The 21,669-nt window shown below is 53.2% G+C and overlaps 1 protein-coding gene across 4 annotated transcripts in view; it reads right to left on the bottom strand.

Moving 5' to 3' along the window:
• Positions 1-4,208: 4,208 nt before the first annotated feature.
• NWD1 (NACHT and WD repeat domain containing 1) overlaps positions 4,209-21,669 on the bottom strand; it is a 75,312-nt gene continuing 57,851 nt past the window's right edge. For all 4 annotated transcript variants that reach the window (XM_084759099.1, XM_084759100.1, XM_084759098.1 and 1 more), the window contains 5 exons: positions 16,967-17,121; positions 14,652-14,928; positions 12,821-13,371; positions 11,019-11,124; positions 4,209-9,452 (listed from right to left, as the gene is read on the bottom strand). In XM_084759099.1, the coding sequence (XP_084615225.1) occupies positions 9,154-9,452; positions 11,019-11,124; positions 12,821-13,371; positions 14,652-14,928; positions 16,967-17,121 (1,388 nt within the window). In that variant the 3' untranslated portion in view covers positions 4,209-9,153. The remainder of the gene's footprint in view (positions 9,453-11,018; positions 11,125-12,820; positions 13,372-14,651; positions 14,929-16,966; positions 17,122-21,669) is intronic.

Here is a 21,669-nt window from a genome sequence, read left to right as displayed (position 1 = left end):
GAGTGCTGGGGGGTGGGGCCAGGGGGCCCTGGGGGTGGGGGTGCTGGAGGGTGAGGCGGGGGTGGGGGTGCTAGAACTTCCTCTCAGTGTGGCTGTGAAGGAGAAACTGATCTAAAAAGGAGGAGGAGGAGGAGGAGGAGGAGAAATCTGCACTAGGCACTGTGGCTCATGTCTGTAAAGCCAGCACTTAGGAGACGAGGCAGGAGGATCACCATGAGAACCTGTCTGGAAACCACAACAAACATGTGCTATAAAATGTACTGAGAGCCGGGTGTGGTGGCGCAAGCCTTTAGTCCCAGCACTCGGGAGGCAGAGGCAGGTGGATCACTGTGAGTTCGAGGCCAGCCTGGTCTATAAAGTGATTCCAGGACAGCCAAGGCTACACAGAGAGACCCTGTCTCGAAAAAAGCAAAAAAAAAAAAAAAAAAAAAAAGTACTGATCTGAGCAGTGGTGGCTTTGAGCCTTTTTAATCCCAGCACTCAGGAAGCAGAGGCAGGCAGATCTGAGATCGGCCAGCCTGGTCTACAGAGCGAGTGCCAGGACAGCCAAGGCTACACGAGGAAACCCTGACACTAACCCCTACCTGCCGGAAAGAAAGAAAGAAAGAAAGAAAGAAAGAAAGAAAGAAAGAAAGAAAGATAGATTACAGCTTGAGGGCCAGTGAGACAGATGCTCCTCGTGGGTAAAGGTACTTGCCACCAAGCCTGGTGGTGTATGTGAGTTCAGGCCTTCTGTCCTCCCGTCCTGCAAGCTGTCCTCTGACTTGTAAGCTATGTCACACACCCAGTGCCTCAGTCACTGTCCCATTGCTGTGAAGAGACACCATGACCAAGGCAACTCTTAGGGAAGAAAGCACTTAATTGGGGGCTGCCGACGGTGTCAGAGGGGTTGTCCATTATGGCAGGAAGTGTGGCAGCAGACAGATGTGGTGCTGCAGCAGCAGCTGAGAGAGACACACAGGCCCACGGGCAGAGAGGCAGGGGGAGAGAGAGAGAGAGACAGGGAGAGAGAGAGGGAGAGAGAGAGAGAGGGAGAGAGAGACAGGGAGAGAGAGACAGGGAGAGAGAGAGAGGGAGAGAGAGAGAGAGAGACAGGGAGAGAGAGACAGGGAGAGAGAGACAGGGAGAGAGAGAGAGAGAGAGAGAGAGAGAGACAGGGAGAGAGAGACAGGGAGAGAGCGCCTCAAAGCCCTGTGCCACACTTCCCCCAACAAGGCCACACCTCCTCCCAATCCTTCTAACCCTGTAAAGCAGTCCTGCTTCCTAGTGACCAGGCATTCACGCACATGAGCCCGTGGGGTTCACTCTTACTCCAGCCGGCACGCTCAGCCACACACACCCACACACACCACGGAAAACATGTAAAAATAATCTGAGCTTTTCGTTTGGGGTCAAGGAGATGACTCACTGGGTAAAGCACGCAGCACGGGAGGGTTAGGATTGGACTCAGGTCCCGCATATCCACATAAAACAAGATGGAGTTGCAAAAGCCTGGGTGCCTAGCACTCCTGAGGGAGATGGGCGTGGAGACGGGGGCCAGCCTGGGACACGCGGGGGCTGGAGCCATGGCTCGGCAGCTACGCGTCCAGGTTCTCCTTGCAGAGGACCTGGGTTCCGTTCCCAGCACCCACATGAAGTGGCTCTCAACCACCCGTAACGCCAGCTCCGGGGGACCAGGCGCCCTTCTCTGGCCTCCATGAGTGCCTGCACTCAGGTACACGCACTCAATTAAAAATAATAAATCTTTAACAACGGACTGCATAGATGGCTCAGCAGTTAAGAGCACTGCTTGCGCTAGCAAAGGACCCAGGTTCAAATCCCTGCACCCACAGGTTAGCTCACCACTGACTGTAACTCCTGTCCCAGAGATCTGCCGGCCTCTTCTAGCTTCCGTGGGCTTCCGTGGACACTGCACTGTCTGCGTGGTGCACAGACACACATGCAGGCAAAAAACCTGCACATGTAACAACATAAATTTAAAGTTTAAGCCAGGTGGTGGTGGCGCACGCCTTTAATCCCAGCACTCAGGAGGCAGAGGCAGGAGGATCTCTGTGAGTTTGAGGACAGCCAGGTCTACAAAGCAAGTAGAGGACAGCCAAGGCTAACACAGAGAAACCCTGTCTCGAGAAACCAAAATAAATAAATATTTCAAGTTTAGAAAAAAGAGAGGAATGCTTGCTGCTCTTATAGAGGACACAAGTCCAGTCCCCAGCGTTTGCATCAGTGGCTCACAGCTGTCTGGAACTCCAGCTCCAGGGACTCAAACACCCTCTTCTGGCGTCTGGGACACACACTCGAGTGCACAAACCAAACCACACACAGACAGACCCACACACATCAGTAAAAGTAAAAAATAAAAATCTCGGAGCCAAGTGGGGTGGCGCATGCCTCTAATCCAAGTACTCAGAAGGCAGAGGCAGATGGATCTCTGTGGGTTCAAGGCCAGCCCGGTTTACATAGGGAGTCCCAGACCAGTCAAGGCCACATAGAGAGGTCCTGTTTCAAAAAACAAGTCAATAGGAAAACAAAGCAAAAGGAATATATATATTTTTTTTTAATTTATTTTTTTTTTTAAGGTTTGTTGGCTTTTGCCTCCCTGTTGGGTTTCAGATGCCCCTGAAATCTCCCACCTGATGTGGGCATCTTGTAGGGCTTACCTGAGTCAACTGGAAATGGCTCAGCTTTTACCATGATTATTTGCACCTTGGGGGTAGTTGTGTACAGTTCAGCTTTCCAAGGCCTTGAGAATATATCCAAGATATGCAATACACAAATAGGATGCACTTATGAGAATGTTTGTTTATTTACCTATTGCGTGTTTGGGAATCAGCACTCTCCTCCTACCATGGGTTCTGAGGACAGAACTCAGGTCCCCAGGCTCGGTGGCGAGTGTCGTCACCACTGAAAGAGTCATGTTGACTCCCAGGTTTTGTTTCGGTTGGTTTTTCCCCTGGGGTCAGGGGTTCTCCCCTCCAGGCTTTCTTCAGTCCCTATGTAGACCATGTTAGTCTCAGACTCCCAGAGATCCACCTGCTTCTGCGTCCCCAGTGCTGGGGTTGAAAGTGTCTGCTGCCACACCTGGTCCCTTGCTGTGGGTCCGTGGCAGGCAGCTGTCCACCTCACAGTGACCGAGAACGAGAGAGGAGGAGGCCTGTGTCCTGCAGTGCCCTCTGATGAACTGTCCAGTAACCTAACTTCCTCCTACCACGTAGCACAGGCTAGCCCCAGACAATAGCAATCCTCTTGCCTCAGCCTCTGTAGTGCTGGGAGGACAAGCTGTCAGATAAAAACTGTTTACCTAAGGTGTGGTGCTGTAGCATTCAGGCAGGGGATCTCTGTCTGACCTACATAGTGAGTTCCAGGGCAGCCAGGCCACATAGAGTCCGTGTCAAAACAAATAAACAAAACCCAAACAAACAGAAAATTTGTCTGAGGGGAGAGAGAGAGAGAGAGAGAGAGAGAGAGAGAGAGAGAGAGAGAGAGAGCGCACACAATGAGATGAGAGCACGGTTAAGTCTGGCTGTAGCCCTGGCTGGCTGTGAGTTGCCTAGGAGACACTCTGCTGCGTGCGCGGGAGGCTTGTTTCCTGGGCCCCCGGCTTGAATAAAAAGAGACAGAGACATACCAACTGCTTGTTTGTTCTTCTGTCTACCCATTTTGCTGCCCTTAGCAGCTCCTCAGACCACGAGCCAAGGAGCCTCTCTGGGGGTGGGGGTGGGGGTGGGGAGTCACCTGTGGAGGAAGCTGAACCCCTCTCTAGGGTTAGAGGAACCACAGACCCCTGCTGGGGAGGAGATGCAGCTCAGAGACTGCAGCCAGTTCTCAGGCCAGCCTGGTGCCCGCTGAACTGTTGAGCAGCATTTTAAGGAAGGCCTTGGTCTGCTCTAGGCCCCGAGGCCTCCTGGGAGGAAGATGATGCTCAGAACAAAAGCTCCCAGAGGCATCTGGGGAAGTGTTTTCCCAGGGTCAGCCTCAGAAGCACAGGCGAGCGTCGCCGCTGTGACCATCCTGAGCTGATAGAACATCCACATGGCACTGATTTTCAGGCATATTTGGGACCCAAGGGTGAACAGCTATGGAGGCGTCCACCGAGGCCCCAGAAGGCCCTGCGATGTGCAGGGTGGTCAGAGGCCACTGTGGGAAGCTGCAGCAGCGAACCCGATACTGCAACGGAGAGCCCAGGCATTTAATCTTTTTATTCTCTTTATTTATTCAGCATGTGCACGAACCATGACGTGCCTGCCACACACAGAGTGTGGAGGTCAGAGAGGAACCTGTCCAAGTCAGTTCTTTCGTTCCACCATGTAAGCCTTCATCCCCTCAGGCTTGGCAGCAAAACATCTTCACTGGCTGAGCCATCTTTGTTAGCCCCAAACCCCAGCATTTTGAAGGTGCCAGGACCATGAAGACATAGGCAAAGAGAGGAACTGGCCCCAAAGAGAGGCTGTGTGCGCGGCAGGTGGGCTGCTGGGGCCCAGATGCTACTGCCCAGCTCCAGGTGCTGAGCGTGGTACCTGAGGACTTGCCTCACCTTGGTCTGACTGCTTGCACTTACTTCATCCTTGTCTTTGGGAACAGAATGCTTAACCCCATGCCCCGGGATATCGGAGGGTTGGTTGGTTGAGACAGGGTCTCACTGTGTGATCCTAGCATTCCGAGGACCCACTGTGTGGGCCAGGCTGGCCTCGTACATATTGAAAGCATGTAACCTCCTTTATGTTGTTTTACAGAGGGTCACAGGGGGTGCTATCGGAATTGGTGAGACACCGAGGGGCTGGTGAGAGGCCTTAGCGTACCATGGTGCCTGCCACCTAACCTGCCACTGAGTTTAATCTCCAACAACCACACGGTGGAAAGAGAAAACCAAGTCTTAGACGTCATCCTCGGAGAGCCACGGATGTGCCATGGCAGTGTGCGCCGCGCTTCCCACGCTCTCCTCCCCAACAAATAACAGAAACAAAATGATGTCGAGCATATTCAGGGACAGACCAACGGCACCTTGCATCATGAGACGGCCAAGGAGGCCCTAAGCACCGGGCAGGATGCAGTGACCAAGGGGCCACACGTGCCGAGTGGCTAAGGGGTGGACCAGCCGTGGGTCATCGGCGCTGTCAGCCTGACTGCGGTTGGACTCCCTTGGGAGTCTGTGAGGGCATTTGCAGAGCTTTAACTGAGGGAAGGCCCACCCTGAACAGGGGTGGCACCATGCCACGGACCGACAAAGGATCTGCCCCATGTGAGCCACAGCCCAGAGCCCCTAGCTCCACCATGACAGGCTGGAACTGCAAACCCAGAGCCCAGAGAAACCCTTCCCCCCTTAAGATGCTGTGTCAAGTGTTTGCTCACAGCAACTAAATAACACGGGAATAGCCAGTCACCTGCAGTGGGGCCTAGTGAGCAGGGCCTGTGCCTCGCGTGTGTCCACCCACAGCACCCACACACCCGAGGGCCACGCTGTGGTGTTCGCGACATGCATCTACCCTGTGTTCCTCAATAACGGAGGCTCCCTCAGGCTCTTGCAATGAACACAGAAAGTTTATTTTGTTTTGTTTCTGAGACAGGGTCTTGCTCTGTAGACCAGGCTAGCTTCAAGCTCACAGAGATCCTCCTGCCTCTGCCTCCCAAAGCTGGGATTAAACGCCTGCATGGCCAGGCCTCAGACGTTGGAATTTTAGGCGAGAAGCTGCTTGTGCAAACTTCCCCTTACAAGGGCCACATCCTCTCCGCATTGGTTAAACTCAATTTGATGGACACAAGAGTGTGTGGTGCACTAGGTGGTGGAATAGTCCGCAGCTGTACAGAAGCACAGGAAAGACCGCGATTTGTAACAAAGTAGACAGAGCTGAAGGACACTGTGCTTAGTGAAGTAAGTCAGACGCACACGGACGGCACCTCATTCCTGCACTCATACCCCGGACTTCAGCATGGGGGACTGTGAGAGCCAGCACGGGCGGACAGAGGGTGGGTCATGCGGCTGGTGAGGAGTGTGTGCTGCTCACATGTGGTAAATGTCTTGTGGGTCCCCATTATTATGGACAGTTAACACACGTTAATCAAAATTAACTATTATTTTTTTAAAAATCTAAAAAGAGTTACTGCTCGATGTGCCTTGAACATATGTTTTTAAATTACAGCTTAAAATATATCTTTAAACTTATTACTATTGTGTGTCTGTGTGCAGTGGGGGGGACGGTGTGATCACCATGGTGACCGTGTGGCATCAGAAGTGGTTTTCACTCTGTGGGAGCCAGGGATTGAACTCAGCCCATCGAGGTTGAGGAACAGGTGCTGTTACCCACGGAGTCCGTCTATTGCTCCATAAATTTTTTAAAAGATTCATCTCGGGCTGGTGAGATGGCTCAGTGGTTAAGAGCCCTGCCTGCTCTTCCAGAGGTCCTGAGTTCAATTCCCAGCAACCACATGGTGGCTCACCACCACCTGTGATGTGATCTTATGCCCTCTTCTGCAGATAAAGCACTCATATACACAGAATAAATAAATAAATCTTTTTAAAAAAGGATTGATCTCAATTATTTTTTATTTTGTGTGTCCATGTGTACATGCATGTGTGTGTGTGTGTGTGTGTGTGTGTGTATGTGTCTAAGTGCAGATGTCTGCAAAGGCCAGAGGCATGGAATTCCTCTGGGACTGTTTGTGTGCCACCTGACATGCATACCAAGAGTCTTAGCTGCTGAGTCATCTCTCCAAGAAACCCTCAAGACAGGGTTTCTCTGTGTAGCTTTGGCTGGCCTGGAACTCGCTTTGTAGATCAGGCTGGCCTCGAACTCATGGAGATCTGCCTGCTCCTTCCTCTCTCAGTGCTGAGATTACAGGCTTGGCTCGTTTGTGTGTGTGTGTGTGTAATTTTTTAAATGAGACTTGACGCTAACATTTTCAGAACTGCCGAAGTGTGCATTGGAGCCCTCCTTTGGGAGATAGTGAAGGACATGTCTTCAAAGGCCTCATTCTGAGGCTGGATTCTGAAGCTGGAATGTGGCTCACAGTAGAGCCCTCCCTGGAAGCCCCGAGGGGCAGAGGCATGGCTCACAGGAGCGCACTTGCCTGCAGGTCCTGGGTCCCATGTCTGACGGGGAGAAACAGGCTGACCTCTAGTTCTGCTTTTGTTGAGTCTGTCCAGAGTCCCGTGGAGTGCAGGAGAGCGCTCAGCTCTAAGGACGACTGTAGCAAGGCTCCCGAACAGGCCAGGCTCACTAGATGGCCATGGCACAGAGGAGAAAGCCACTTCAACACAGAGGGTCTGGCAGCAAAGCAGGGCGATGCTGGCATGTCCTGCTGTGCCAGGAGGCTGAACCAAGCAGCTGGGTATAGCGGGCCAGACTGTCGTCTACGCAGGAAGTGGAGGCAGGAGATCAAGACTGCACCAGCACCTCTGGCTACTCAGGGAGTTGGAGGCCGGTTCGGGTACCATGAGTCCGTGTGTGTGTGTGTGTGTGTGTGTGTGTGTGTGTGTGTGTGTGTGTGTACATGTGTATGCACATGCATGTGTATTTGTGGAGGCCTGAGGTTGAGTCAGGAATCACTGTTGACTCCTCTTTCACCTTATTCATTTTTGTTTGTTTTGTTTTGTTTTTTCAAGACAGGGTTTCTCTGTGTAGCCTTGGCTGTCCTGGACTCACTTTGTAGACCAGGCTGGCCTTGAATTCACAGTGATCTACCTGCCTCTGCCTCCCAAGTGCTGGGATTAAAGGCGTGTGCCACCACCGCCCGGCTTTTTTTTTTTAAAGATTCATTTATTTATTATGTATACAGTGTTTTGTCTGCATGTCAGAAAAGGGCTTCAGATCTCATTGTAGATGGTTGTGAGCCAACATGTGGTTGCTGGGAACTATATTCAGAACCTTTAGAAGAGCAGGCAGTGCTCTTAACCTCTGAGCCTTCGCCTTTAATCCCAGCACTCAGGAGGCAGAGGCAGGCGGATCTCTGTGAGTTTGAGACCAGCCTGGTCTACAAAGTGAGTCCAGCACAGTCAAGACCACACAGAGAAACCCTGTGAAGGGGGGGAGGGGAAGCATATATATTTGAATGTCTGGCCACCAGGGAGAGGAATTATTTTAAAGGATTACAAGGGTTAGGAGGTGTGGCCTTGTTACAGGAAGCGTTGGGGGTTGGCTGGGGGACAGTTGGGGGGCTTTGAGCCAGGCCTGGTCTCTCTGTCTGCCTGTCTGCAGATCCTTTTTCTCTCAGCCCCTTCTCCAGCACCAGGCCGGCCACTCGGCTTCCTGTCCTGATCCCTGGGCAGCAGACTGCGTTCCTGGGAGAAGAAGTCAAATGAACCCTTGCCTCCCTTGCGTTGCCAGGTCACGTGTTTTTGTCACAGCAGTAGAATGAAACTAGACTGTCCCCACCTTCCCGGGTGGGGACTTGCAGATCGGTGACTGTGTTCATGGGTTCTGGGGCGCAAACTCCAGGCCTCACTCTGGGTTCACAGGCACTTTAAGCCCTGCGCCATCTCTACCCCTGTGTCTCTCTCTACACAGCTCTGGCTGTCCTGGAACTCACTCTGTAGACCAGGCCAGACTCAGACTCAGACTCACAGGCATCCATCTGCCTCTGCCTCCTGCCTGCTGGGATTGAAGGCTGTGCCACCACCTGGCCCCGGCGGATTTTTTTAACCTGCCATTTTGAATCTCAGTTAGGACAGGAGCTACAGACAGATTGCCTGTGGTGCTGATCGCCAGCTTTGAAAGGGCAAAAGTGCGCGTGGCGTGACAATCCAGACCTCTGGGTTTTCTCGTGGAAAAGGAAAGACCTGGTAATACAGCACTGGCTCTGCAGACAGGACCGCGCCCACCACATCCCAGCGGTCCATCGCTCTCGGCCACACAGCAGGTTGCTCTTGGTCCCCACAGCGATCGCAGATGGAGCCAATGGTGGGCGCAAGGCTAAGAGCTGCAGCACTGGGACCAGGGAGGCAGAGCCAAGGCTTTGACCTAAGTTCTTGGTGGAGCATGGGAGATGCAGGCTGCTGCTAACCTGAGGAGAGCAGGTCTGAGAACCGAAGAGAAAAAGATGTGGGAAAGATGGAAGGTGGTGAGGAAGAGGCCTGGGGTCCACATGGCACTGGCAGAGGTGGCCGTTGGCTTCAACCAGGTGAGCCAAGGCTAGCCCCTGCATCCCTGCCTTGGTAGGCCTTCACAGTATGAGGCAGACCTGTGAGCGTTTATTTGATTTCGATTCCTTTCCCTCTGCCTCCAGCGGTCCCGCATCCTCGGAGGCCTCTGCCGCAGCCAGCTCTTCCCTCTGCCTGCTCTTAACCAGCCACACTGCCTTCTTGAAGTTCTTGAGAGGGTCTTGCTGGGAGGCTCTGGCTGAGGGGCACTGGAAGCGCTCTCGGATGAGGTAGCCGTGGCTCGTGGGGGCCATGAAGCCGTTGGAGGTGGGGATGATCCGGTTGACCACAGAGTGGACAAACTGGACAGCCAACAGAGTGCCTGGAGTGGGGGAAAGGCAGGTCATGAGAAAACGGGGGCTCCGAGCCTGGAGGGACATTGCAGTTGGTAGCATGTGTGGCCCACAAACACAAGGATCTGAGTGTGATCCTTAGCACACGTGGGAAAAGCTGAGCGTGGTGGTGCATGCTGGCAGTCCCCAGTGCTGTGGAGGGGGAAAGCAGAGGCCCCTGAGGCTCCCTGTCCAGCCAGCTTGGCTTAATCATTGACCCCCAAAGGCCATCCTCTCCAGCACGTGATCAGCACCCAAGTACAGCGCGCTTTCCACCCTCATGGAGGCCCAGGGACGAAGCCCAGGCTGGACAGGCCATGTGGATCCAGAGTGCGAGCTGGCAGGCAGGCCACGGGTCCTGAGGACACATCCTGCGCTGAGGGACCTGGCTAGAGGCCAAAGCAGGGCGGTTAAGACCCAAGACGACTCTTCCCCTCCAGGTCAGATCTTGGCCCTAGGGCAATGGCTCAGCTGGCATGATGCCTAGTTTGTTGCCAAGGTGGCATCAGCTCAGGTCATTGGAGCCTCAGGGGAGAAGACCCCTCCATCTGACTGACTGATCTGTGAGGTGCTTTCCTGATTAATGACCGATGTAGGAGGGCCCACCTCACCATAGTTGGTGCCACTCTTGAGGTCCCCGGGACTGTAAGAAAGCAGGCCGAGCCGGGCGTGGTGGCGCGCGCACACCTTTAATCCCAGCACTTGGGAGGCAGAGGCAGGCGGATTGCTGTGAGTTCAAAGCCAGCCTGGTCTACAGAATGAGTCCAGGACAGAAGAAAAAAAAAAAAACCAACAACAAAACAACAACAACAAAAGAAAGAAAGAAAGACAGACAGCAGGCTGAGCAAGCCATGCAAACATACAACCACGTCAATGTGCAGCATTCTCTCCGACCTCTGACTGAATTCCTACCTCCAAGTTCCTGCCCCGACTTCCCTGCGTGACGGACGACAACCTTTGAGCCGGATGAACCCTTCCCTCCCGCCCCCCCCCCAGGATAGTTTATACAACTGAAAAGCAAACCAGGGCTGTGGGTAAAGGCTGTGCCACACAAGCAGGAGACCTGAGGTTGGATCCCTGGCACCCGCACGAAGGCCAGGTGCTTTCACGGCACGGGTCTGCAATCCCCGCAGGCAGACAGGCAGGGCTGGGCCCCAGCTGAATAGGTGAGCCTCAGGTCTCAAAAGACAACAAGGAGGACAAGGCAGTGGTGGTGCATGCCTTTAATCCTGGCACGTGGAATCGCTGTGAGTTCGAGGCCAGCCTGGTCTACAAAGCGAGTCCAGGACAGCCAGAGGTACACAGAGAGGCTTGGAAACCCAAAGACAAGCAAACAAACACTCACACAACCACCCTCCTCCCAAATAACACGGAGACTGATGGAGGAAGATACCCAATCTCACCACCTTCTAGCCCTCACTTATGCGTGCACACATGTGTGCACACACATCACCTCATCACACACACACACACTCACACTCACACACACACACACTCACACTCACGCTAAAAATAGGCTTTTGCATAGCCCGCTCTCGTCCTACAGCAGAGCTTACCGTCCAGCGCGCTCCAGGCAATGATAGAGTGGTCCTTCATGCCTGCGAACACGAACTTGTCATCCTTGGAGAAGCAGGCACACCTCACCCCTCTGCAGTAGGAGCTCTGTGAAAACAGAAACAGGCCAGTGGCGTGCTTTGCCTGAGAACTGTCCCCACCCCCACCCCCCACCCCCACCCCGGCTCACGTGGCATGGGTTATTTTTGTTTTGAACATGTGTTTATCTTGGACATGGGGAGCTGCATGCCACGGTGCTGTGTGCAGGTCAGAGGACAACCTGCAGCAGTCGGCTCTCGCCTTACACCATGTGGTTAGAGGGGGATTGAACTCAGGTCAGCAGGCTTGGCTGCAAACACCCTCACGCGCTGAGCCATCTCACCTGCCTGGGATCCACCTGTTTTAACCCTTGGTCCGTGGCTCATAGTGGTATTTTGGGAAGTTGTGGAATCTTGACCACTTTTGTCCTGCTTAAAGGAAGTAGGTCACTATGGGTCACGTCTTTATAGCCTGGCCCTACGTCCTGTTCACTCTCTACTGCGTGGACCACCACTGTGTCAGTGTGGCTGCACACTCTCGCCACTACGAAGCCATCTGCCAGTGTGCCTTCCCTCACTCCTTAGTTGTTTCCCTCAGAGATTAGGTAACAGAGGGACCAATCCACCATGTGACCCTGTCTCCAAACTGAGAGATGGGCAGACAAGGCCTCACCTGGCCAGCACCCTATCCTGGGCTCCCCACCGGAGGCCAAGCACAGCAAAGCCCAGAGATGGAGAAATGGTGGACTCTCTGGGTGACAGTGCCAGAGCTGTCACACTGAAGGACAGGTGTGTGTGCCTATGTGTATGAGTGTGTGTACATATGTGTGTATGCACGCATATGTGTCCGTGTGTGCACATGTGTATACGAGTGTGTGTACACATGAGTGTGTGTGCATGTGTGTTTGTGGGTGTGCATGCATGTGTGTGTGATGCATCTGGAGCATCATAGACTTGTTCCTTATTTGAGACTGGGCCTCTCATTGGCCTAGTGCTCACCTATTAGGCGAGCCAGATTTTCCTGTGCTACTTTGAGAGAGGAGCAGATTGTATAACCCAGGCTATCTCAGAACTGATCATCCTGGGCCGGCCTCCCAGTGCTGCGAGGACAGGGTGAGCCACTCTGCCAAGCTTGACTGCTGAGTTTTGACTTCCTCCTAACCTCTGCCCACCTGCCCCTGTGGCCCCTGTCCTCAGCATGGGCACCACCCTGCACTCAGTGAACACCAGCTGTGTCGCAGCACGCTCCAGCCAAGCCCAAGCTTGGTCTGCCAGCTGCCACGCAGGGATGAGGAGCTGAGCGTGATCCCAGCTTGGTAGTGGTCAGGGATCCAGGTGGCCTGCCTGCAGGGTCCCAGCAATCGCTTATGGCATCATCGACCTCCGCCAGCTACACCGGGACCCCTGCCTCCCAGGCTCAGGCTCTCCCCTCCCCTCTTTACCCTGGACACCCTTTTTCTCTCTTTCTCTGCCCTCATGACTCAGTTCCCTCCCTTCCCCCAAATAAACCTCCTTTATACCAGATCTGTTATGTGGCATAATTCCTCAAGGAGGGTACACCTTGGCATGGGCCTGCCTTGATCGCTCTTTCCCCAGGCAAGTCAGCATTATGCACATAACACAACTTCCAAGTGAAAAAAGGAAAGGTACGGTGGCCCATGCTTGCAGTCCCAGCTTTGGGGAGATGTGGACAGGAGCACCCTGTCTCCCGGCCTAATGGGAGGGAGGAGGGGGAAGGATGGATGGCAGTGGCCCAGGCTACCCACCTCGTAGCTCATCTCGAACATCCCCCTGCACGCTCTCAGGTCCCAGAGGCACAGCAGCGCATCCTCTGCCCCGCTCACTGCCAGCTGCTCCCCGTGGCTGACATCCACGCAGCTCACCCTGCTCCCGTGGGCCTCCAGAGGGAACACTTTAGACCTCGCGCAGTCGTACAGGAAGAGGCCACCGTCAGTCATGCCGTAGAGCACGCGGTAGTCAGCCAGCACCGCCACACTCACTATGGTCTCGGGCAGTTGGGTGTAAAAGGTGTAGGTGGGGCCCTCGATGGCGGGACAGGGGTCCCCGGGGCTGATGTCCAACACCAGGACAATATTGTCATAGGCAATGGCCAGCCGGTCCTCGCTCTTGCTCAGGGACATGCAGTTGACCGCCTTGCGGGCCTCAGGCGGGGGGATGCACAGCACGTCTTGCCTGGAGTTGAGGGGGAACACAAGCACGACCCCCGAAACCAGGCCTGTGAAGAGGAGCTTGGCTTGCTCGGCCACCTCCAGACACCGGACCTCATTGGAAGTGTCCAGGGAGTCCTGCTCCTCGCCTGCGCAGGGAGAGGAGGGGCGGGTGGGTCATCTGCTTTTCTTAGTTTTTAAAGATCACAGTTATTTATATGTGAGTGGAGGTCAGAGGACAAGTTGTGGGAGTCAGTTCTCCCTTCTCTGTGGGTCCTGGGGCTCGAACTCATGTCTTCAGGTTTGTCTGGCCTTAGCTTTCTTAGTTTAATGATTTTAGTGATCTCTGTGAGTTCGAGGCCAGCCTGGTCTACAAAGTGAGTCCAGGACAGCTAAGGCTACAGAGAGAAACCCTGTCTTGAAAACAAAAGAAAAAATAAAAACAAAAACAAACACCAGAGCATTGCTTTGTTGGGCCAATCATGCATAGACACAGAATAAGACATCCATGGATCAGAAGAGAGGCGTCACCAGACCTCAGACCCTCAGGCACCTCTATTCTGGAGTTCTTCTCACGCATGTTTGTGTGTCTCTGTGCCCATGCTCGTGTGAGTGTGGGTGCACGTGTGTGTGGTATGTGCGTGTCTATGTGAGTGCAGCAGGTACGGGTGCGTGTGGAGGACAGGGCGGAGGTCTGGAGTTGTCCTCAGCCCTTCCCCACCTTGATCCCTGGGGGCAGGGTCTCTCGAGAGCACCCAGAGCTGTGACATTAGTCAGCTAGCTCTGGGGATCCCCGTCTCTGCTTTCCGACTACTGGAATTAGAACCTAGCATTTCATGGAAGTGCGGGTCCAAACTCACCCCTAGTTCCTTTTGTTTATTTTGTTTGTTTGTTTGTAGTTCTATCATGAACTCCTGACCTTTTTGCCTGCATTACCACCACCACACTTGGTTTATGTGGTGTTGGGGACAGAGCCCAGGGCTCCATATATACTAGACAGTATACAACTAAGCTACAAACACTCTACCCACTGAGCTACAAGCACTCTACCCACTGAGCTACAAGCACTCTACCCACTGAGCCACAAGCACTCTACCAACCGAGCTACAAGCACTCTACCCACCAAGCTACAGGCACTCTACCCACCGAGCCACAAGCACTCTACTCACTGAGCTACAAGCACTCTACCCACTGAGCCACAAGCACTCTACCAACCAAGCTACAAGCACTCTATCCACCAAGCTACAAGTACTCTACCCACCGAGCCACAAGCACTCTACTCACTGAGCTACAAGCACCTGTCAACTGAGCCACAAGCACTCTACCCACTGAGTCAAATCCTGGCAGATTTCCACCTCCAGAACTGTAACTCTAGTGTGCACAGTGATTTCAGATCTTCCCACACACACTCTAGCCATCTCTCACAAACCTTCTGCCAAGTCCCAAATCGTGACTTTGTTTTTGTCCCCGACCTTGGGGAAGTAGATGTAGGTGCCATGGTGGGACACCGCAGCGAGGCCCGTGCGGTCCAGAAATGGAGCCGGAGACCGCAGCTTCTGAATGGGCCCGAGATCCCAGACCTTTAAAGATGAAGACTTCCAGGATGCAGACACCACCAGAGCCCCTCCCCGGACCAGCAGGCTTGCGGGGGCGCCCACGCCCTCAAGGACATGCAGCAGGGTCCCCTGTTCTGACAGACTCCACACCTGAGGGTCAAGAACAGAGGGACTGGTCTGCCCCGGACACGCTTCAGCTACCGTGGAGGCTCTGGCCCCAGGGTCCTCAGCAGCCCTGGCCGGGGAAGACTTCCCCGGCTTCAGCACTCTCACAGCGTGTCCCAGGGCACTCCTGGTGGGGGTGGGGGCTGATGGGTAACGACAGGACCCTGCAGAGCCTCTCAGGGGTCTTCATAGCGATCCTAAATACTGGGCTGTACTCACAGGTAAATGGCAGAATTCTGCAGAAGCCAGGTGACGGAGATTGTAGTGTGCATGCATATGCGTGTGTGCACGTGTGGCGAGTGCGCGCGCGCGCGCGCGCGTGTGTGTGTGTGTGTGTGTGTGTGCGCGCGCGCGCGCGCGCGCAGATGGCTCAGCTGTTATGAGCACCAGCTGCTCTTATAGAGGACTCCGTTCAGTTCCCAGCACCCACACGGTGCCTCACAGCCATCTGGAGCTCCAGTTCCACGGGATTCCCCCCACCCCCATCTGAGGGCACCGGGCATGCACATGGCACACAGCAGGCAAGATGCTCATACACATAATATAACAAGAGCAAGAACAGTGATAAGGGCTGGAGAGATGGCTCAGTGGTTAAGAGCACCGCCTGCTCTTCCAAAGGTCCTGAGTTCAATTCCCAGCAACCACATGGTGGCTTACAACCATCTATAATGTGATCTGATGCCTTCTTCTGCAGATAAAGCACTCCTATGCAATAAATAACAATAAATAAATAAAAAAAGAACAGTGATAAGAGCTCTGATGAAAAACTGTCATCATGAGAATGTGTCACATTACTGAATATATGTGCTTGAATTGCCCCCTGCCTTTTTTTGTTTTTTGTTTTTTTGATTTTGAAAAGGGCTCTCATGTTGCCCAGACCAGCCCTGACGTTGCCATGTAGCTGAGACAGGCTGGGACCACCACACGCTGCTTCATGCCCTCCCTTGGGTGTGACACAAGAGGTGATGAAACGTTAAGAGGCAGAGCTCTGGGCCGGGCAGTGGTGGCGCACACCTTTGATCCCAGCACTCGGGAGGCAGAGGCAGGAGGATTGCTGTGAGTTCGAGGCCAGCCTGGTCTACAAAGTGAGTCTAGGACAGCCAAGGCTACACGGAGAAACCCTGTCTTGTAAAAACAAAAACAAACAAACAACCCCCACCCCCTAAAAAAGAGGCAGAGCCCTGTGGGAGGCGACTGAGTCACATGCAAAGGGTTAAGCAGCTGACTGTGTTGTTCACTGTGGAGGATCAAAACTGTAAGGTCATTCTCGGCTCCAGAGCAAATTTGAGGCTATCCTGGGCTACATGAGACCCGGTTTCCAAAAGCGAGGGGGAGGGGATTGAGTAGTTGTTATGGGTTGGCTCCCAGGAGACTGGTTCCCAGAAGAGTGGTCCTTGCAGACGGGCAGGACTGCCCTCGCCCTGCCCTCTCGGTCCCCCTGTTGTGAAGTGTGACCCCCTCTGTCACACAGGTTCACACCATCTGCACTAATGTGCTGTAGACAAGAAAGCCTCACCAGAGCTGGTGCCATTCTGTGCAGTCAGTCAACTTCCAATCAGTGTGGGCTAGACAGACCTTTTCTTTATACAGTTTCCAGCCTCAGGAATTTCATTATAGTAACAGAAAACTCAACCCTAACATCAGCACTCTTAAGATTGTAGAGCTGATGAGGCCCAGATGCCTGGAATCCCATAGTCTGCACCAGTACAGTTTCCCCAGCACTGACAACTGAGAATTTTCCTCCCCTTGGCCCTGAAGGCCACCGTCCTGCCCTGTGGCCCTGAAGGCCACTGTCCTGCCCTGTGCCCCGAAGGCCACCGTCCTGTGTTCAGTTCTGGCCGGGGATGCTGCCTGCTTTGTGGAACACTCCAGGTCTGCCCCCAGGGTGCAGGGTGCCAGCACCCGTATCTTTCCACTAACCCCCCTGTCTGGGTCTGAGCGCATCTGGTTTCTGTGTTGTATGTATTTAGAGCCAGTGTTAGGGTGCTTCGTTCTGAGGCTGGGATCCTGGCTCCACCCTTACCTGGATGAGCGCATCCCGGGACCCTGTGACAATCAGGTTATTCTCAGGTCCCAACACCGCCGTTTCCACCACGTCCTCATGTTCCAGATCTGTGGCCATGAACTGGTGGAAGCCTTGTGAGTCAGCCAAGAAAATCCGCACAGACCTTCCGAAGCCTGCAGTGGCAGCGGGGCCCAGTTAGGCTTCCCAGCCTGGCAGGGCCTGAGAGCAGCTACTCAGTCCAGAACCCCAACTATGTCCCAGGGGAGCACCTACTATGTCCCTGGGGAATACCTACTGTGTCCTGGTGGGGATCATCTACTGTATCCTGGTGGGGAGCACCTACTGTGACCCAGGGGAGCATCTGCTGTGTCCCTGGGAGCACTTGATGTGTCCCTGGGGAGCACCTACTGTGTCTCTGGGAAGCACCTGCTGTGTCCCTGGGAAACACCTGCTGTGTCTCTGGGAAGCACCTGCTGTGTGGGGGAGGAGCACATGCTGTGACCCAGGGGGAGCACCTGCTGTGTCCTGGGGAAGGGATGCAGAGGCCAGAAGAGGGCATGGCCCACAGCAGACACCAGATATTTGGGGGAGGTGACAGTCACTGAGCTGTATAAAAACATGTGAAATTCCCTATTATCACAATGCACTGAGCTCCCTCAGGGCAGCGCTGTTGATTGGTTGGGAACTGGGTGTTGAAATGCCCCGACTATGGGAGGCACTCCTCACTGGAACCAGCACATTTGCTTCCCCAGCTTAAGAGGGTTGTTACCTTCTATTTATTATTTACTTGTTTAGTTTTTGTTTTGTTTTGTTTTGAAACAAGGTTTCTCTATGTAGCTCTAGCTGTCCGGGCCTCCAGCTGCCTCTACCTCCCAAGTGCTGGGATTAGCGGTGTACGCCACCATGCCCGGCACTTACTTACTTACGTATTTATTGTGTGTGTGCGCACAGGCACCCCCATCTATACACTTTCAGAGGACAAAAGAAGCCATTGGGTATCCCCTGTCACTCCCACTTTCTCACTGAGCCCTAGGCTAGCCCGCGGCCAGTAGTTAAGCCCTGCTAGCCTCCTGCCTCCACTGCCTACAGCACTAGAGTTATAGGCACACAGGGAACTGTACCCCAACTCTACATATGTGCACAGCGAATGCTCTTACCCACCAAATCATCCCCCAGGCCTAGTTCCCCATCTACACATGTATGTACACAGACAGCGTGGGCCCCAAGATGTCATGGGAACACGGGAATCGCAGCATGCATATCACTAAAGATGATTCCAGCTGTTCAAAGGCACAGGTTTACCACATACACACACACACATCCATACACACACACACACACACACACACATCCATACACACACTCACACACACATCCATACACACACTCACACACACACACACACATCCATACACACACTCACACACACATCCATACACACACTCACACACACACATCCATACACACACTCACACACACATCCATACACACACTCACACACATCCATATACACACACACACACACACATCCATACACACACACATCCATACACACACACACACACATCCATATACACACACACACACACACACACACACATCCATACATACACACACACACACCCATACACACACACACCCATACACACACACATCCATACACACACACACATCCATACACACACACACACACATCCATACACACACACACACACACATCCATACACACACACACACACATCCATACACACACACACACACACATCCATCCATACACACACACACACACATCCATACACACACACACACACACACATCCATACACACACTCACACACACATCCATACACACACTCACACACACACACACACATACACACACACACACATCCATACACACACACACACATACATCCATACACACACACACACATCCATACACACACACACACACACACATCCATACACACACTCACACACACACACACATCCATACACACACACACACATCCATACACACACTCACACACACACACACACATCCATACACACACTCACACACACACACACATCCATACACACACACACACACATCCATACACACACTCACACACACACACACACATCCATACACACACTCACACACACATCCATACACACACACACACACACATCCATACACACTCACACACACACACACACATCCATACACACACACATCCATACACACACACACATCCATACACACACACACACACACATCCATACACACACACACACATCCATACATACACACACACACACACACCCATACACACACACACACTCACACACACACCCATACACACACACATCCATACACACACACACACACATCCATACACACACACACACACATCCATACACACACACATCCATACACACACACACACACATCCATCCATACACACACACACATCCATACACACACACACACACACATCCATACACACACTCACACACACATCCATACACACACTCACACACACACACACACATACACACACACACACATCCATACACACACACACACACATCCATACACACACACACACACACACACATCCATACACACACACACATACACACACACACACACATCCATACACACACACACACACATCCATACACACACACACACACACACACACACACACACACACACACACGGACTGACTCCCGGATGTGTGCCTCAGGCTCTCATCCTCCTTGAACTTCCTGTCCCACCCACCTGAGCTGAGCTAGCTGGAATTCAGGAGCTAAGGTTTTTGGTGTTTGTTCTTAAGATGTGGTATCTTTTTTGTCTGTTTTTTGTTTTCTTGAGACAGGGTTCCTCTGCGTAGCTCTGGCTGTCCTGGACTCTTTATAGACCAGGCTGGCCTCAAACTCACAGCGATCTGACTGCCTCTGCCTATCGAATGCTGGGATTAAAGGCGTGCGCCACCCGGCCTGGCTTAAGACTTGTGTTTTAAAGCTTAAAGTTTAGACCAGCTTCAAACTCATTGTGTAGCCAAGGATGATTCTGAATTCACAATCCTCCTGCCTCCACCTTCCAAGTGCTAGGATGATTGTCATGCACCACTTTGCCTGGTTTATGTGGTACGGGGGATAGAACCCAGGGCTTTGTGCATGCTAGGCCAGCACTGTACCAACCAAGTCACAAGCACTCTACCAACTGAGCCACAAGCACTCTACCCACCAAGCTACAAGCACTCTACCCACTGAGCTACAAGCACTCTAACCACCAAGTTATAAGCACTCTATCCACTGAGTCCAAACATTGTGCACTGAGGCCAGCCTCTGCTTCAAGTCCATCCTCTGCCTGTCTGCACCTTCTGTGGAGTTATTTCTGTCCTAGGATCACTGAACGCTGGTCTCCTAAGAATGTTTCAGGATGTATCTGATGAAACACATGATGTTTATCATATTTGCAGTCTAATCTTGGGGACTAAATAAATGATCCTTTGGGGTCAGTGAGCCAGCTCTGTAGTTAAAGGTGCTTGCCACCAAGCCTAATGACCTGGGTTCCGTCCCTGAGACTTCCCAAGACTGTCCTCTGACCTCACACGGGCAACCCCCCCCACATAAACACACTCACATCCATACATACACACACACTCACATCCATACACACACACACACTCACACACACACACTCACACACACATCCATACACACACACACTCACACACACATCCATACACACACACACTCACACACACATCCATACACACACACACTCACACACACATCCATACACACACACACTCACACACACATCCATACACACACACACTCATACACACATCCACACACACACACACACACATCCATACACACACTCACACACACATCCATACACACACACACACATCCATACACACACACTCACACACACAACCAATCAGCTGGTCAGTCAATGTCAGACGTGCAGCTGCGTCCTGAGCCCACCCCCAGCACCCTGTCGCCTGGCCTTGGCCTGGTTCTGGGGACAGCGCTCTCAGCCCTTAGGGCTTCCTCCCTGATAACAATGATCGTCTGTATCTCAGTGTTTTTCCAAGTAACAAAGTGAGCTCCTGTGGGAGCTTGGGACAGACTCCCTTGTATCTTAGGAGGGCCCGGTGACCAAGGTCAGCCTCACGGGCAGTCGTCAATGCCAAAGTAACATGTCTGGACAGGAAGCTCGCAACCAGGGCTTGAGTGTTTCTGGTTGGGGGTGCACACCACTCATGCCTTGTGCCACTGCTGGGGGACATCGCCCATCTCCTGGCACCACTGGGAGACAAGAAGCAGAAATCCTCGTCTCCAAGGTCCCAGGTTGCCGTCAGGCATCGTCAGCAATCACTCTCCACACCACCCTTCTTTCCTGTGACATGCCGTCACCTGTGCCACCAACAGCCCTTGCAAAAACAGGACAGGTGGGCTGCTTCAACAGGGCCACCCCCAGTCCATCACAGGGCAGGGCCACCCTCAGTCTATCACAGGGCAGGGCCACCCTCAGTCTATCATAGGGCAGGGCCACCCTCAGTCCATCACAGGGCAGGGCCACCCTCAGTCCATCACAGGGCAGGGCCACCCTCAGTCCATCACAGAGCAGGGCCACCTTCTGTCCATCACAGGGCAGGGCCACCCTCTGTCCATCACAGGGCAGGGCCACCCTCGGTCCATCACAGGGCAGGGCCA

The sequence above is a fragment of the Acomys minous genome (assembly GCF_964271855.1).
Source record: "Acomys minous genome assembly, chromosome: 15".
NCBI lineage: Eukaryota > Metazoa > Chordata > Mammalia > Rodentia > Muridae > Acomys > Acomys minous.
Note: the sequence above shows the minus strand (reverse complement) of the source record. Positions and strands in the feature narration are given on the sequence as shown.